The sequence below is a fragment of the Encephalitozoon cuniculi genome, chromosome IV (assembly GCF_000091225.2).
Source record: "Encephalitozoon cuniculi GB-M1 chromosome IV, complete sequence".
NCBI lineage: Eukaryota > Fungi > Microsporidia > Unikaryonidae > Encephalitozoon > Encephalitozoon cuniculi.
The window spans coordinates 74,896-91,533 of NC_003231.1; the positions used below are offsets into that span (position 1 = coordinate 74,896).

The window sequence follows — 16,638 nt, forward strand, 5'->3', positions numbered from 1 at the left end:
GAGGACAGCTGTTGTCTAGGGATTTATTTAACAATATCAATTTGCAAAACTCCTCGAAGGTCCTTTGATGGGAAGTCATTAATTAGCTGACGATAGTATACTAATCAAACCTCGTATTCAGGCGGATCAATCAAGTCGTACAACAGGTTGATGTTTCTCTTACAAAGTGGGCAGGTATCCTTCAGGTCTAGCCACTCATCTATGCACTCCTGGTGGAAGTGGTGTCCGCACGGGAGAAACTTCAGCTTGATTCCAGGAATGTAGTTGTCGAAGCATATTGTGCAGTGGTACGTGTCGTCCGAGACGTCACTCTGGTCCTTGTAAATCACCTCCTGAAGCTTCGGCTTTATAAAGGTTATGAGGAACAGGAGCAGGACAATGGCCAGGAGAGGGGCAATGAAGGCCACAAACCCAAGCCCGACAAACACAACCGTTGTATAGTATAACAGGGGATTTGTGACGCTGCAGTTCGCACACTCCTGGATCCAGTTGAATCCAATGAGATACCAGAACAAAAGAAGTGCCTCTATAAAGTTAGAGAACAAGGTTATGTCTGTGTTCTCTCTGTACTCCGGTATCCTGTTGATTCTGAAGAACGGAAGGTTTTTCGACGTGAATATCCCAAGCTTGGCTATTGTTATGACCATGTATACCAGCAGAAAGAGCTTCAGGGGAACTTCGCACTTTTCATTTCTCGTGAGAAAGAGCACCGTGCAGCTAACAGTGATTTTGAAGATCTTCAGAAAGCCCTCTATCACAATAAGTATCTTCAGGAACTTCAGTGCATTGCTTCTTTCCTGGGTTTGGAAGTTTACAAAATCCTCCTCTCCTTCCCTCACATCCATTCACATCCTTTTTCTGTTTTTCTTTTTATTTTTTTCAAAGGGGTCCTCAGTCTCCATTGGTGGATCCTAAAACCCACTGTATAAATGGGAATTGGCAGTGGGTACTTCCCGATTGTCCTGCTCCAAGACACAGAGCGATCATCCAAGGCCTCTTCTAAGGAACAGACTTGAGGTCTCAAGCTTGTACATGTACTTCGATGGAGATACTTTTCTCACCACTTTCAGCATTCCAGGATCCACTCGAAGCCCGGTTCTTGAGAAGATGTACTGCACCACGTCTTCGTTACTTCTGCAGAAGAAGTAACAATGGACCAGGGGGTTTCCTTCCCAGGCACTAATCCTCCTCAGGTAGTCTAGACTATGCTCGGGGAGGTTCAGAAAAAAGTGGTCTATCTTTCTGCCTGCCATCTTTTCGAGGAACTCGTTTGCTGAGAGATTGAAGATCTCGATATTTCTCGGGTCAAGCCTGTTGATCTTGATGGACTTTTCCAGGCACTCAATCGCACGGAGGTTCAAGTCGTTTGAGTAGACTCTGCATCCTTTCTTCAGTGCAGGCAGCGAAACAGGCCCCACTCCACAAAAAGGGTCACACAGAACTTCCCCAGCCTTGAACTTGCCCGCCAGAATCGCTCTTTCGCTCTGGAGCTTGGAGCACCAGTATACACTCCTGTAGTCTATACAAAAGAGAATATCCCCTTCCCTGTGAATAGTTTCCAGCACAGGGTCTCCTCCTATGACCTCCAGATCAAATGACCTGTATGCGTTTGAGATCTGGCCGATCTTTGTTATCACTGTTTTGCCTGTCTTGTCGTGCACAACCCGCCCGATGATGTTCTTATGCTTCATCTGCTCCCCGTCCAGATTTAGATGCACTATCGACCCGACAATCTCAAAGGACGAGGGCGTCTGGACCTCCTCCGGCAATATCCTCCTAAGAACCTCGCTGTATGTAAAGTACTCGTAGCACAGCTCAAGCTCCACATTGATGGGCACGTACTCTCCGTCAGAAAAGCCCTCGTTCACCAAGACCAAAAGGTCGTGGCTGGTATCCGTTAGAACTCTAAATGTGCTATACTTCTTCTTGACTCTGATTATCGAGGGGATGCGAGGAATCTTCCTGATCGATGCTCCAGCCCTCTGGATACAATCAGATGCTCTTTCATTGCTTGCTTCTAGCGCCTTCAAGCAAAGCACAGACTTCACATCATCCATAACATCCATTTCAGAAGGGTTCGCATGCGGTACTCATCGGTATCAGAACAGGCAAATGGTGCACTCAAATAAAAACATTTATTATCGGCTATGCTTTGCTTTTTGGCCTTACCCCTCCTTGTCATAGAGATCAAGAGTCATTGCAGCAAGCTCCATCACTTTCTTCCTATACTCCCTTTCATTCTCTCTTAGATGCTGTGCCGCATCCACATTGGCCGGGCTTTCGCAGTTGGGAGACGTGAGGAGAGTTATTATGCTCAGTATCACGCTCTCTGGCGTTCGCACCGGAAGCCACCTATCTCCCAGAGACTCGTATCCATACTCGTCCTCCCCGGGGTTGTGCAATATGGATATGCAGACATTCCCGTTCTCATCTATGTTCGGATGCCACATCTTCGAGCAGAACCGAAACTTCGGAGGCGAGTCCGGATAGTCGGTTGGAAACAGCATTCGCCCCTTGAAAATCCCGTTTTCATAAGGCGTCTTCCGAGGTCCGAATATCATCACCTCCCATGTGTATATGTCTCCATCAACCAGCCCGACACTGTAGTACTCATTAGGATTCTCCTGCATCCTCTTGTAGTCCTTGAGAAGAAGTCCTTTTGAAAAGCCTCCCTTGTTTGCCATGTTGTTTTCCTGGGTTTGAAATCTCAGTGGTTTATATATGGTTTTGAAATCATAGTGGGACACCGTTTGGCATCCGGAACACGTGAAACCTCTGGCACGGTGTGCAGGTGTGGACATTCCAGACATCCACCATCTGGAGCAGAGGTGGCCCTGACAAATATTTGCCAAATTTTTCACCCCGAATGGAGGAAGTGAGGAAGCTGAAGGTTTTTCCAAGGCAGACCGGCGTCTGTGCCAAGCCGTATGCATCTCATGAGGAGCAGCCCAAGAGGAGGGTCAATGCAGAGGTCTGCGGGTTCAAGGCGCCGGAGACGGCCTATACGCGCCAGTACATCGATAAGAAGTGTCCGTTTACGGGTGACGTCAATGTCCGAGGAAGGCTTTTCAAGGGTGTTGTCAAGAAGATGAAGGCCGAGAAGACCATTGTTGTTGTTGCCAACTATGTCCACTATAGCAAGAAGTACAAGAGATACTCAAGAAGACACACCAACTTCTCTGTTCACATGTCGCCTTGCTTCGAGGGGATGATCAATGTTGGAGACACCGTCATCTGTGGAGAGACCAGGCCTCTTTCAAAGACCAAGTCGTCTGTGGTTCTGGGATACATCAAGAAGGCTCTGCCTGGCTCATTCAAGGTTCTCGAGAGCATTTAATAAAGCCCTATTTGCGTATCTTGATCTATCTATGCCGTGAGATTCAAGGGGGCTCTCTCAAAAATCGGCACAGGGAAGGGCTCCCGATGAAGTTGCTAGATGATTGGGAGAGAGAGAAGATTATCCACAAGGACAAGATAAGGAACTTCGACTTTTTGGTTGAGGGAGACTTCATCAAAGAAGTTGCAGATGGATTCTACTGTCTCTGCAAGGACATCGAGGCTGCCGAAGCCGAGCTGTGGAAGAAGGCCAACTGCGAAATGGCTGAGCATCTAGGGATAGAGGACATAAACAAGGAAGTCAAGAGATTCATATCTCTTCTGAACACCTATAACGAAGTTAAGGACATCGGGCAGGAGCTCATTGGGAGAATAGCTAATCTGAGGCAGACAACCGCAAAGGACGTCCATGAGGAGCTGGGAATGGAGATGGATCCATAAGTCCCAGGAGACACAAGAGACTAGTAAATGCAGTTTATATCCTCTTTTCTCTCGATCAGTACTATCTCCTTGGACATCATGATCTTGGCCCTCATCATGCCCAGAAGGTGATAGACCAGACTGTCCCAGCCTCCATCCCTTATGCACAATGATCTTCCAGTATGGCATCTTGTTTCTATGTTGTATCCAAGAATGCCACATGGGCTGTATAGCTTGGTGCACTCTCCCCTGAACACAACGTCGCTGCACATTCCTATGTGTATAATGTTGTCGTAGCACTTTCCTTGGTCGTAGAGCCCAAGAATGTTAGCCGCATATGCATCTCCGGGAGAGGAAAACGCAACCACGGGGAGATTGTACCTGATTCCAAGCAGAGATGCGATCGTTCCTCCCAGAGAGTGTCCAGTGAGGACCAGCCTGCCTTCGTGATATATCCTTCTGATGGCACCAAGTATTTCCAGGGCATCGCTGAAGTAGCCGATGCTGTCGAACTCTCTGATTTTCTCCTCTTCGCACTCCTTATCTTTGCATATGGAGTACAGAATCCTGTCCAGAAGCTTATCTTTCCTAGATGTTCTTCCTATCTCCAGTCCCATTATAGAGAGGGTCGTCCCTTTGAATGCAACAACTATCTTCCCGTCGTATCCAAAGACCTTTGCCCTCAGGCCGTCTCCATCATATCCAAAGGTGGCCAGCACAGTGTCCAGGTCGTGGGAGTGATATGTATTTGAGGCCATCTCAATGAACTCCAGCAGATGGACTCTGTCCAGAAAGCTTAAGGTGTATTCTTGGGATTGGGCGGTGCTGAGTCTAGGACTGTCTTCCAGCACCGATCCGAAGAGATAAGAGGCCCCCTGGACTCTACCATATGTACCGTAGATCGGCGTCTGCAGGAGGTATCGAAGCATAGTAAAGATGCTGGCCCAAACACTCTTCTGTTTATAAAATGTTTCACCCTCGCGCAGCTTGCTTCTACTTATTTCCCCTTCCCCAGAACTCCATGAAGACTCTACTGTTGTGTGGGGCGCCGCTAGACATTGTTGACTTCATGGTAGGAACAGTGGCGCTAGAGGCACATGGAAAGTCATTTGGGGCCCTTGAAAGGTATGTAGTAATGGCGATACTCAAGCACATAGAACGGAAGTTATGGATAGGATCGCCTCTCTTGGGAGTGAAATATACGATTACCACCGGCGCCTACAAGCCGTTGCTTACAAAAATATCGGAATGCCTGGCGATTGTTGACATCCCTGGGTATATTCTCCACGTCCTTGACGAGATAAGACAGGCACCATATGCTTTTGTTGAAATTGGATGTATCTTACTAGCCTGCCTCCTGGCACAAGTTCTTCTACTCAGGTCGCCCTGCACAAACCTGAAAAGAAAGACCTTCCACCTCTTTGCATTCCTAGTGTTCTACAAGGAGCACAGGGTGTCATTTTTGCTTGCAGAAGGCCTCCTTCTCTTCATGAGTCTTCTATCGTCGTGTAGATACACCAACTCTCTGCTCAGGCCTTTCTTCAGTAGGAATGACAAGGGAAGAACCTTGCTGTCGCCCATCTATCTCCTGTCTGCTTGCATGTATCCGAGGCTGTTTATAGAGGATGTGGAGTATGTCTCTGCTCTGATTTCGATCTGCTTCCAGGACTCAGCAGCCTCGATTGCTGGGAAGTGGTTTGGGGTGACTGAGAAGTCCATCCAGGGGGCAATAGCAGGAGTGATATCGGGAACGGTTGTTTATTTCGCTCTCTACGGAAGAATCGACATGCTTCCATTTTTCATATTTGCGGGATCTGTTGAGTATCTTGTTCCCATCAACGACAACATCACCATTCCACTCTTTGCAGTTTTATACTTCCAAGCACCAGAAAAGGCTTGTTTCAGCAGCATCCCTTCTTAGGGCTGGGCTTTACTTCCCTCAGGCTTTCTCTCTTGAACTCTACAGTCCTGAGCTTTTTCTTTCCGATCGAGACCTTCTGTGCCTTCGCCCTCTTATGAATGATCTTGACAAGCTCGAAGAATGCATCTCGAACATTCTCTCCTGTCAATGCAGAAGTTTCGAAGAACGAAAGTTCGTTTGTAACAGCCTCGTCCTTCCCTCTCTGCGTGGGAACCTCCCTGTCGCTCTCCAGATCCTTTTTGTTTCCAATGAGTACTATTGGAATTTCATTTGGCGAGAAGTCTCTGAGCTGTTTCAGCCACAGGCCGGTGGCCTTTTTCAGACTATCCTTGTTTGTGATGTCATAGACGATTGCAGCGCCTGACGTCCCTCTATAATATGCCTGGACAATGGCCTGGTACCGCTCCTGCCCTGCAGTGTCCCATATCTGTGCCTTTACGACGTCCTCGCCTATTTTGAATGTGATTGTGCCGAATTCAACACCTATTGTTGCCTTTGAGTCCTTGTGGAATTCGTTTCTTGTCAGCTTCGACAGAAGATTTGTCTTTCCTACGGCCGAGTCACCTATCAAGACTATCTTGAACAGGTAGTCGAAGTTCTCTCCCTTTGCGACACCAGGCATGATGAGTAAACACCTGAGACTTATAAGATCAAGATATCTAAAACCACATCTAAAACATTCCATCAATGGCACCATCAATAAAGGATAAATGCAGAGTTTGTTTGGATCCCCGATGCTCAAGAGGATTCTTCTGAAGACGCTGAACAGATTTCTTGGAAACTATGTGGAGAACATAGACAAGCACCAGCTTGAGCTTGGGATATTCAAGGGGTATGTGTCTGTATCGAACCTAAGGATCAAGTCTTCTGTCATTTCAAGGTTGTTTGATGGCAGGGTTGTGTCCAACCGCATAGGAACGTTGCGGGTTCTGGTGCCGTGGAAGAGCCTTGCCAGAAAGCCTGTTGAGATATATATAAGGGATGTCGACATCAAGATTGGAAAGGCCGGGTTTTGTTGGTGTTTTCTTGGGGAGAGTCCATGCATGGAGTGTATTGAATATGAGAAGTATGAGTTCATGAGCAAGCTTGACAAGCTCAGTTTTCTATCTGATGCCCGAGAGGGGGGCTCTGCGTTTTTTGAGGATCTGATTATGGGGGACGGATTCCGGGTTCTGGTTGAGGACGTGAATGTGGAGTATGTGAGTGGAACGTCGATTGCTCTTAGAGTACAGAGGCTGGAGTTCAACGGAAAGGGCGGCTCGGTGAGGAATGCGAAGAACCTTGATATTACGGGGGTAGAAATGGCTGTAGCTTCAAAGGTCATGGGGCCGCTTAACATCTGCAGCATAGTAAAGATGTCACCCAGAGACATGAAGCCAAGGATTGAAGTACACCTCGATGATTTCCGCCTGGAGATGAGGCAACAGATGATTGAAGAGATTCTTGTGGGATTTAAGGAGTATTCGGAGGACAGAGTACGGTGGACATTGTTTAGGAGTCATCCAGAGTACAGAAAGGTATTGGAGATGGCTAGGGAGATGAATCTTTGGGAAGACCAGAAAGACCCTGCAAGCGTGGAGAGGGCAGATGTAGTGGAGGTATGGAAGCATCTCATTCAGCTGCAAAAGAAGATTGGGGATTCAAAAGGCGTTGCGTTAGAGGAGATAGCTGGAATAATGTCAAGGGCAAGCGAGTACAGAAAAGTCCTGGGGCGTCCGAGCCTGCGTCCTGACGAAGTAGAAAAAAAGAAGAGATGCGAGAGAGAGATATGCCTAGAAAGGCTGCTGAAGATAAAAAGAAGCTGTGTTTTTGATTCTGAGAAGAAGTCGTGGAAAAGCTTTCTACTGTTTATGAAAGAGAGAGCCAGCAAAAAGAAGACGTCCACGGTCGTTCCGATGGTGTTTAATGTGAAGCGGGCGGCTTTAACGGTCATTGACGAGAAGCATCAGGGATTCAGGATTGTCCTTCCTGAAGGAAGGGTCAGTGCTAGGGACCTGCTTTCACCGGCCAGGCTAGACTTCAAGGGAAACGAATGGAAGATGTATTTTGTTGATACCAGGCTCAATGAGCACGAGCCTTACAACGAGTTGATTTCCTTTCTACTGGACGTAAGGGGGACTTTTGCTTATGATGGGCCCGGCATACATGTCAAGGGACTGGCTGGGGAATGGAGGGTACTGAACTATAGAAGAGAGCTTCCACGTTGCTTTGAAGGTCTTATGAGGATAGCGGGCAAGTCGTGGGTGCCTTCCTACGGGTCTTTGGCATGTAGAGGAAAGGTGAGAGCCGATTTCAAGGCAGACATGGTTTCTATGGAATCTGATCTAGAAAGGTTTGCTGACATTAGGCCATCGGGCAGATATGGCGTTGAGTCTAGCGGAGTGGTTCTTTCGTATGTGAATGATGGGATAAGCATGAAGAAGGCAGCATCCCTGACGATAGCATCTTCCTTTGTTTACTGGATCAATCCCACGTCTGAGAAAAGTGAGGCTCTTTCCAATAGGATTGAGACTGCGATTCTGCTTGTTGATGGTGTGTTTTACGTGAAGACATCGATGGTGGACCTATATGCACATGGCGTGCATCCTAGCGACTTCGGAGGGGGGGGAACAGTGTTCCCCGCTGGATTTGTTGTCCCAAACTTCGAGGTGTGTTCGGATGCGATAAGGATCAACGGACCCAACGGCAGGGCCGAGCTCCGGAGGATCAAGATGTCTGGTAATGGCGGAACCATATTTGACGTGGAGATCTTTCGGGGAAAGGTGCTGGACAGGAATGGCAGAGTTGTGTGCCGTGTCCCCAAGATGAAAATGGAAGCCAGGATTGGAAAGGCTCTGTTCTTGGATATCGAGTACCTGAAGGTATGTGGGGTGGCTAGAAGGATTGCCAAGCTTGCACGTGAGATGTCGTGGATGGCTCAGGGTGGAGGATCTACTCAGGCCACTTTAAAGGTCGGAAGGGTGGAGGCGATATTGAAGCGCAAAGGGTCTATTCTGAGCATTAGTGTTGACGAGTACTTTCAGGGCCTGGCCAGAAGTGTGAAGGCCACTCTGAACAAGAGTATAGTTGATATCAAAGACCTTGAGGTGGGAGAAGAGTATGCATGCAGATCTGCAATGGTGAAAGTACACAAAGAAGACATCAGAGGCTTAGATGTGTTTACAAGAATATTTGGTGGAGCCGGAGGTGATAGTGGCATCTTTAAGGTGTCTGTGGGGGTTCTCCTGATTAGACCGCGCAATGGCCTGGAAATAGAGGCTCGGAACATACGGGCTTTCATGAATGGAGCGGACATCACGGTTCATCCTCTTGAAATCGGAATCTCGGGCGCGGATGGTTCTCATTCTCCATTGAGCGGTAAGAAAAGAGAGGTGAGGGTTTGTATCAGCAAATTCGAGAAGTCGGGCATTGAAACTGTTGTTGAGGGAAGCATTGGAGGAGAGATTGATGAAGAAATGATCGTTGGGATAAGAGACGAGATGATGGGGATTCCAATGTCGTCGAATACACCTACGAAAACCAACATCTCGTTTGACATATCTCTCTATGTGATGGCCTCTGGGAAGTCAGTCAGGATGGAATGTCCATTGGTTTTTCGAAAGACGGTGGATGGATGGAATGCCGTGGTGAGAAGGGTATCTGTTACACTTGGGAATGGAGAACATACAGTACTATCGGGTATCAACGCTAAAGCAACAGAAGACGTGCTAGGACTTTTTATTGACAGAATAGAAATCTGCCTCGCACCTTCCATATTGGCTTTGATGTTCTATCCGCTTCTTTGTAGTGAAGGCGACGCAAGATATACAAAGAGGATGAAAGTTGGCATTGATGAGATACTGGTGAGCATCAAGGACTTGGATGAAATGAGAATAAGAGACGTGAAATATGACGATGAGCTGAGTCTGGATCTTTCTATTTTAAGTGGAGCTGGAAGTAAGGTCACATACAGAAAGGTGAGCAGCAGGAAGGATGAATACTTTCTTCTATCTGTGGCGGGAGGATGCTATGAAATGAATTCTCTAGCATCTGTCACTCGCTTCTGCTCCTCTGAATATGTGCAGATATGCGAGAAGCTTGGGATTCAGATATCTAAAGAGCGGTTCCATGTGCTGCTTATGGATCTTGTGGTGCAGGCAAGGAGCGGCTTGTCCTTCCTCAGAATCAACCTTCCGGTCGGGCACTTTGACGTCCAAGAGTTGCACTCTCTCAAGGGAAGGCTTCTTTGTTCACTTGATATCTACGACCCAAGCGCTATGAAGGTTGTTCCTGTCGTTGAGGAAAACGTCTTTGTTGTGAAGAAGTATGGGACTCTTCTAGATGTTAGAGCACTTGCAAGGTTGAGGATACTATACCTGCAGGGGATTACAGACATGGTTGCAGGTTTTTTTGGGCCTAGGAAGACGGAGTCAACAGTACCGGTGGATCCATTCCACTGTAAGGTTAGGATAAAAAATGCCACAGACACGGCGCTACAGATCAAGACTCAAGGACAGTTTGGAAGCATAGGGGGAGGAGAGGCCGGCGAGTTCAACATAAATTATGAGGAGCATGGGATCTGTGTTGGAAAGGGAGAGACGGGCACCGTCATCAACATAGTGGACAGCAGCATCACTTCATTTAGAGCTGAGGAGAAAAACCTTATAGCTGATGTGCTGTATGATGGAAGGACGAGGCTTCTGACCATTACACATAATCTATCATTCTTCAATCTGTGTGAGATAGATTTGATGGGAAGAATGCACTGTCCCAATGTGTCTGCATCAGAAATGCAAATTCCCCGGCATTCCAGTCATACGATTCCGCAAGCTTCTACCTTCTTTCTAGAGATAGGAGTTGATGGAAAATATTCAGGTGTGGGAAGAATAGATGCCAATGCTATTGAGAAGGGAGCTGTTAGTTCTTTTGGAACGGTGTGTAAGTTGAGCGGGATAACGATCGGGGTTGATGTAGTTGTTAGAGATGCTGGAGCCATGGCTTCTGTCGCGATAATCTTCTATCCGACTTTCGAGGTGGTGAACAGGACAACGTCTGTGTTGAACCTGGTTCTTTCGATTGACAAGGAAGCTGTCCATATGAACTCAAAGGGGGTTCTAAGAAAGAACATTCCGTTCTCGATCGGAAGAAACTGCAAAGAGGATGTGTATGACATCGACTCTTCTGAGATCCCTCTGCTTCTGGTGCACAATCTCAACAACCAGGCTGGGACTAAGGTGTTTCAGAGTAGGGCATCCATTCAGATCTGTCCTGGACATTCCGGAGAAATAAGAAAAGAGCAGTGCGAGATACAGTTGTTTTTTGGGAGGCATGTTCTTATGCACAAGGTCAGAATGGCGATATGCCCGCCCATGATGATTGTAAATCATCTCAGCGACGACATTTGGATCAATGGGATCAAATTCTGTCGGGGATCTTCATGTTCCGACAGGCTGAAGATTATCCACAGCCTGTGTGTTGGAGAGTATGGCGCCGATGGGTCTGTGGTTATCAGAAAGAAGTCTGTTAGGGTGGTCACTCTCGTGAGAAAGAACTACAGAGCCCACAGAGCTCGGGTTACCCATGAAGGGATGGTGTGGACCAACGAGGCCATATTTGGTGGTCTTGGACCCAGGGCTGGGGCATACCCTGACTACATCCACTTTCTCCTTGAGTTCAAAGGGGACTCAAGCACAAGAATAGTCGAATTTAGGTACACTCATTTCATTAGAAACCAAACTCGGATGAGACTTCTGGCCGTATCTGAGCAGGTGTGCTACTATGTGGAGGCCGGTGAAGAGGTGCCTTTCAACACGTCTACGAATGGGTTTTATCTATTTATTGCGGATTGTCTGGACATCAGATCTCTCAGATCTTGCGGAGTGTTTATTCCGCTGGACATCAAGACGACAAAGTACTTCAGACTACAAGGCTCTGAGGCTGTCCTGCTCAGTGTAAGTAGGTCTGTAGACTCTGAGCAGCATGTGTTTGGCATAAGGATGGAGAGCGACTGGCCCTATATGATATATAATGATACGGACACCAACATGAAGTTCACACAAGGGCACGATACTGTTGAGCATGATGTGAAGAGAGAATCTGTGTACAGATACGCACTGGACAGCCTAGTGTTTGATCCTGTGATATTGCTGCGCGTTGGGGACAGAAGCATTCAGGTGGATCTAAATAGAGATGGAAGCATGGTCACCTCTGGAATTGTAGTATCGGCATCCCAGGGCAAGATTGCAAGAATTCTTCGGATATCCAGAGGAACGATACCTGAAAGTGAGTCCAGAGCCTACTTGAACATAGTTGTTGATGATCTAGCTGTCTCGCTAGTGGATAAAGGAGGAGATGAGATTCTATGTGGGCATCTGAGGGGACTAGAGGTCACGATAGAACGTATCTCAAGAGCCATGCGGGCGCAGAGAGAGAAGCTGGTGACGGAATATGCCGAGTGGATAATTAGCACGGTTATCGAAAGTGTGCAGGTGGATAACCAAAACGTGTTATGTGTGTTTCCTGTCATCTTCCATCCTCTCGACAAGGATCTGCGAATAGGAGCGAAAAGAAGAGGCAGCAGGAAATTCCTTGTCTTCGAGCTTGCTGTTGGAGACTCCACACACCATGTCTCAGTGTCGAATGTATACTGCAGGGTGCAGGACTTTGCACTGAACATCGAGGAGAGCTTGGCCAAAAAGGTCAGCAAGATGTTTGAGGTAAAGGAGCATGCGCCAAGAGGGCATGGAAGGAATATAAGAATCCAAAACCTGAAGATGGAGAGGCTGAGAGCAAAAGTCAATTTTCTCAAAGACGTGGAGTCGGACTTCATTTCGAGTGTCACGGGGTTCCTCATAAACAACATTAGTGACTTTTCGCTGGAGATGGACGGGATGAAGGAATCGTGTTTGTATACCACAGCCGAGGAGCTTAGGAGTCTTCTGGCATCCTTCTACCTGTCCCAGTTCAGGAGGAATCTTTACAAGGTCCTTACCCATTTTGATCTCATTGGAAACATAGGAAGCTTCACGGAGTCTGTCTCTGTGGGAATCAAGGATCTTTTCGTCGAGCCTACTCTTTCGAGGACCAATGTAGCCCGGGGAATTGCCAAGGGAGGAAAAAGCTTTCTGAAGAACACTATCTATGGTGTTTCAAATACAGTTGGGAAGTTCTCGAAGAGCATAGGAACAGGTGCCAGGCTAGTAGGATGCAATATAGAGCTTAGACATGCAAAGGGCCACCACTCCTATGCGTGTGACGTGCATCTCCTTGTGCCGAGGTCCAAGCACTCAAAGGGCTCTGTGGTTTCCATACTCAGGGGAACTGGGGATCTCTTTGACTCCATAACGCGCGGAATAGCGGGGATAGCAACGTCTCCCATTGAAGGGGCGTCACAAGGCGTCACGGGCGTTGTGAAAGGGCTTGGAAAGGGGATTCTTGGGGCATTTACAAGGCCGATTGTGGAGGTTGCAGACCTTGTCACCGGGATTTCCGACACCATCAAGGTGTCCATGGACGGCAGGATCAAGAGACTTCAGTATCCAAGACCCAGAGGATTCGTGGGGTGGTATGACGAAGGGATGAGCCAGGGCTTTTACATATTCATGTTCATTGTCAAGAAGGTAAATGAAGAGGAGAGGTTTGTAGATGGAACATTTGGAAACTTCAACGGAAAGTGCCATCTTATTCTGACCACAAAAAGGCTGCTGGTATCTGATACTATCAGCATTCTCGATGTGCAGTTAAGAAGCATAGTGGTTGAAGAAAGCAACCACAAACTTATGGTTGGAGAACTCTGCATGTCTGTTGAAAAGCCATCCTTTGTTGCTTCGGTAAAATCGGTAGTCGAGGGTGCCCGGCCTGAGAGCATCTGATGGAATGGAATGAGACCAAAGATCTAATAAATTTACTATCAATAGCACACAAGCCCTACCGTGACACTCTACAAGAAATAGTCTGGGATTTTGGTCGAGACAAGAGTCTCGATCTTTGTGGGGGAAGGTTCGAACTGCGTGAAGCTGTATGCCCCATGCTCGTCCATCTCCATGAGCGTCGCCAGGTTCCCACATCTATAGCAGTAGTTTGGCGCACTGAATATCGTGACACATCCCTTTTCGTGGCTCCAGTTGTATCCATTCATCACAAGCTGGTGGGCCCTGCATATCATCTTCAGCCCGTTTCTCTCGTTGAAGGCATCTGTTATGTCCTTACCGAACGTAAATCCAGCACCTCTGGGAGAGGGCCCCCATCCAGCCTTCTCGTCGGGGTCAGACCAGAGCAGATCGCACATGGGACCCTCATGGGGAATCTCAACCTTCCGGTCAATGGCCTTCAGCTGGTCAAGCGTGTCGAACGACGGGCTTAGTCCCCCGTGGCAGCAGAACGTGTCGTCTCCGACAATGGCTGCAACAGGCAGATAGTCGAAGAGATCAGTGAAGTACCTCCATACAAGAGATGTTCCGTACTTCCTAACACATTCGTCATAGAACCCATACACCTGGGTTATCTGCCTGCTCTCGTGGTTCCCTCTGAGCAGCCATACTCTGCTGGGATACTTCACTTTCAAGCACAGCAGGATAGAGATCGTCTCGACTGAATGGTACCCCCTATCCACATAGTCTCCCATAAACAGGTAGTTTGTATACGGGGGAAGGCCTCCAACTTTGAACAACTCCATCAGGTCGTAGAACTGCCCATGCACATCCCCACATATCGTCACAGGCGCCTTGACATTGACAACATTTTCCTCCCTCATCAGTATTTCGGTCGCCGTCTCGCACAGGTGTTTTACCTCTGCCTCTGCAAGCAAATTGCATTTGAACAGCCTCTCAAGATAGCCTTCTATCATCTCTCGTCCCTTCAGGGCTTAAATATTTTTTCTGTTTCATCCTCACGCCTCAAGCTCTCTTGCTCTGCCGAACTCACGGCAGCAATCTCCCGCTATTTGCATAAAGGCGCTGGGGCTGCAGCAGAGCCATCCACTGCATAAAGACAATTACCACAGGTGATCATTTGCATATGATTGGTTTTCATTAATTTAAATTCCACAAATGACTTTTTAATATTCAACCTTTGCCAAACACACCCTCAGGGATCTGTTTAGTATGACAAATAGCTCAGCATTTGCTTCAAGTGACAACGAACAGTGCCCTGCAGCCGTAGATCAGATGTACATCAAGCCTTTCTACGAAATCCCCTGGTCGTCCAGTGAGAATATTGAGTTCGAGGATCCTGGACACGATCCTTTTGTAGATAATAGCGATGCGATTAAGATGAATCATTTAAGAGGATCTGGAAAGCAAGGGAAGTGTAGAGAGAAGGCTGTGTGGACATCACTGCAGGGAATGAGGGGGCAAAGCAGGGCCGGCCCTGCTCCCGCTGCAAATAGACATCTTATAGACTTCTGGAAGGACTTTAGCAACGGCGAAGTGTTTTCTCTCCCCACCCTTGGACCTGGAAAAAGTGATAGCATCCAGAGGATTTCTGTTGATGTTGCAAAGCAGGTTGTTGAGGGGATGTATAACATCGACTACCTGGTCATAGACTGCAGGTTCCCATATGAGTATCGAGGAGGACATATCATAAATGCAGTGAACATCAGCTCCACCAAGAAGCTGGGCCTCCTCTTCCGAAGACCAAGGGCTTTGATCTTCCACTGCGAGTTCTCATCCATAAGGGCTCCGAGACTTGCCCAGCATCTCAGGAACATGGACAGGATGAAGAATCCATATCCGCTGCTGACCATCCCTGAAGTGTATGTGATGGAGGGGGGGTACAGGAAGTTTTACAGCAGGTATCCGGACCTGTGCGATCCAAAGGGATATGTGACAATGGACAACCTTGATTATAGAGACCTGTATAAAAGAGACAAGCTTAGATCGAATAAATGATACTAACTACTTCCCTCCTGTTCCAATGACATGCGTTATGCACCGAATAGGACTGCCCCACAAAGCTAGAGTAGAGACCCATTGCAGTTTCACAGGCTTCCCAATGACCAATTTTCTTTTAGATTCCTAAACACATCCTCAGAAAAGAAATAAAAGAGTGTATGCTTCCGGAGCTGATGAGACACTGCTGGGTTCCGCTAATAGTGGCGGCATGGAGAGTGGGGGCTGAGCATCACGAAAGTGGCGTAATAAATAAGGTGCTTAATAGCTGGGACAAAGATTTCCATCCCTATGTGAGCGACAGTACAAAGCGCGGGAGTGGCAAGGAGGGAGTTGTATTTTATTCTAGCAGCTGTACCGGAGAAAGCTGCAGTGCAAAGAAAATAGGATGCACTGATAACCACTGTGATAGCAAGACAGATACGTTTAAGCAGAGCTTTGATGTTTAGATGCAACAGTTCATTGAGAGCAGCCTTGTATCTATCAATCCATGTTTCTTGCAGGATGGCTCATCCATCCATCGTGTGATTCAACAGACCTTCTATAGAGGATTTTCCCATTGCCCCAAATGGAGATTCTGGCGGCAATAGCCAGCAACTTCTGGAAAGTAGCTTGTCTTCTTCTGGCTCTTTATGTCGTTCAGACAAAGAGAAGTAGTCGTAGAGCTAGAAGGCCCGTCGAGAAAGGAGAGTATGGAATGAACATAATAATCAACAAGGACTATCCAATGTCGAAGGGAAAGATCATTTCCCAGATCTGCCACGGGATGTCCTTTGTGATGTGCCACTTGCTCAAGAACGACGAGGAGCTGCTCAGCGAGTGGAGGAGGAACGGGGAGGCGAAGATAGTGCTGAAGGCCTCTGGCTGCGAGATTCAAGAGATGATAAAGCTGGCCAGAAAGAACGGGGTGTATCACCATAAGATATGTGATGCTGGTAGAACACAGGTTCCACCGGGTACAAATACAGTACTGATGCTTGGCCCTGCCCTAAGGCCCAGGCTTGAAGTCATCTCCGGCCATCTAAAGCTATATTAAATCACTCTCACCTGTTTTTAGTCATGCATAGGACTCATGCAGGTTATTTGCATCTCAAC

At 47.6% G+C, this 16,638-nt stretch overlaps 13 protein-coding genes across 13 annotated transcripts; 7 read left to right on the top strand and 6 right to left on the bottom strand.

Moving 5' to 3' along the window:
* Positions 1-104: 104 nt before the first annotated feature.
* Positions 105-845, bottom strand: ECU04_0610 (uncharacterized protein; the record flags this gene model as incomplete). Its single annotated transcript, NM_001041094.1, has 1 exon — positions 105-845. The coding sequence occupies one exon, from the start codon at positions 843-845 to the stop codon at positions 105-107; it is 741 nt and encodes a 246-aa protein (NP_584744.1).
* A 138-nt stretch (positions 846-983) lies between these two features.
* On the bottom strand, positions 984-2,066 carry ECU04_0620 (uncharacterized protein; the record flags this gene model as incomplete). The annotated part of the gene is made up of 1 exon (NM_001041095.1): positions 984-2,066. One exon carries the CDS (start codon positions 2,064-2,066, stop codon positions 984-986), a length of 1,083 nt encoding a protein of 360 aa, NP_584745.1.
* A 99-nt stretch (positions 2,067-2,165) lies between these two features.
* On the bottom strand, positions 2,166-2,684 carry ECU04_0630 (ubiquitin-conjugating enzyme E2; the record flags this gene model as incomplete). Its single annotated transcript, NM_001041096.1, has 1 exon — positions 2,166-2,684. One exon carries the CDS (start codon positions 2,682-2,684, stop codon positions 2,166-2,168), a length of 519 nt encoding a protein of 172 aa, NP_584746.1.
* Positions 2,685-2,866: 182 nt separating this feature from the next.
* On the top strand, positions 2,867-3,337 carry ECU04_0640 (40S ribosomal protein S11; the record flags this gene model as incomplete). The annotated part of the gene is made up of 1 exon (NM_001041097.1): positions 2,867-3,337. One exon carries the CDS (start codon positions 2,867-2,869, stop codon positions 3,335-3,337), a length of 471 nt encoding a protein of 156 aa, NP_584747.1.
* Positions 3,338-3,423: 86 nt separating this feature from the next.
* On the top strand, positions 3,424-3,777 carry ECU04_0650 (uncharacterized protein; the record flags this gene model as incomplete). The annotated part of the gene is made up of 1 exon (NM_001041098.1): positions 3,424-3,777. The coding sequence occupies one exon, from the start codon at positions 3,424-3,426 to the stop codon at positions 3,775-3,777; it is 354 nt and encodes a 117-aa protein (NP_584748.1).
* A 20-nt stretch (positions 3,778-3,797) lies between these two features.
* On the bottom strand, positions 3,798-4,685 carry ECU04_0660 (triglyceride lipase ATG15; the record flags this gene model as incomplete). Its single annotated transcript, NM_001041099.1, has 1 exon — positions 3,798-4,685. The coding sequence occupies one exon, from the start codon at positions 4,683-4,685 to the stop codon at positions 3,798-3,800; it is 888 nt and encodes a 295-aa protein (NP_584749.1).
* A 92-nt stretch (positions 4,686-4,777) lies between these two features.
* Positions 4,778-5,677, top strand: ECU04_0670 (uncharacterized protein; the record flags this gene model as incomplete). Its single annotated transcript, NM_001041100.2, has 1 exon — positions 4,778-5,677. One exon carries the CDS (start codon positions 4,778-4,780, stop codon positions 5,675-5,677), a length of 900 nt encoding a protein of 299 aa, NP_584750.2.
* On the bottom strand, positions 5,658-6,362 carry ECU04_0680 (uncharacterized protein; the record flags this gene model as incomplete). The annotated part of the gene is made up of 1 exon (NM_001041101.2): positions 5,658-6,362. The coding sequence occupies one exon, from the start codon at positions 6,360-6,362 to the stop codon at positions 5,658-5,660; it is 705 nt and encodes a 234-aa protein (NP_584751.2).
* A 49-nt stretch (positions 6,363-6,411) lies between these two features.
* ECU04_0690 (uncharacterized protein) lies at positions 6,412-13,527 on the top strand (the record flags this gene model as incomplete). The annotated part of the gene is made up of 1 exon (NM_001041102.1): positions 6,412-13,527. The coding sequence occupies one exon, from the start codon at positions 6,412-6,414 to the stop codon at positions 13,525-13,527; it is 7,116 nt and encodes a 2,371-aa protein (NP_584752.1).
* Positions 13,528-13,595: 68 nt separating this feature from the next.
* On the bottom strand, positions 13,596-14,501 carry ECU04_0700 (uncharacterized protein; the record flags this gene model as incomplete). The annotated part of the gene is made up of 1 exon (NM_001041103.1): positions 13,596-14,501. One exon carries the CDS (start codon positions 14,499-14,501, stop codon positions 13,596-13,598), a length of 906 nt encoding a protein of 301 aa, NP_584753.1.
* A 256-nt stretch (positions 14,502-14,757) lies between these two features.
* On the top strand, positions 14,758-15,543 carry ECU04_0710 (putative tyrosine protein phosphatase MIH1; the record flags this gene model as incomplete). The annotated part of the gene is made up of 1 exon (NM_001041104.1): positions 14,758-15,543. The coding sequence occupies one exon, from the start codon at positions 14,758-14,760 to the stop codon at positions 15,541-15,543; it is 786 nt and encodes a 261-aa protein (NP_584754.1).
* Positions 15,544-15,719: 176 nt separating this feature from the next.
* On the top strand, positions 15,720-15,992 carry ECU04_0715 (uncharacterized protein; the record flags this gene model as incomplete). The annotated part of the gene is made up of 1 exon (NM_001415588.1): positions 15,720-15,992. The coding sequence occupies one exon, from the start codon at positions 15,720-15,722 to the stop codon at positions 15,990-15,992; it is 273 nt and encodes a 90-aa protein (NP_001402483.1).
* Positions 15,993-16,111: 119 nt separating this feature from the next.
* On the top strand, positions 16,112-16,579 carry ECU04_0720 (aminoacyl-tRNA hydrolase; the record flags this gene model as incomplete). The annotated part of the gene is made up of 1 exon (NM_001041105.1): positions 16,112-16,579. The coding sequence occupies one exon, from the start codon at positions 16,112-16,114 to the stop codon at positions 16,577-16,579; it is 468 nt and encodes a 155-aa protein (NP_584755.1).
* Positions 16,580-16,638: the final 59 nt, after the last annotated feature.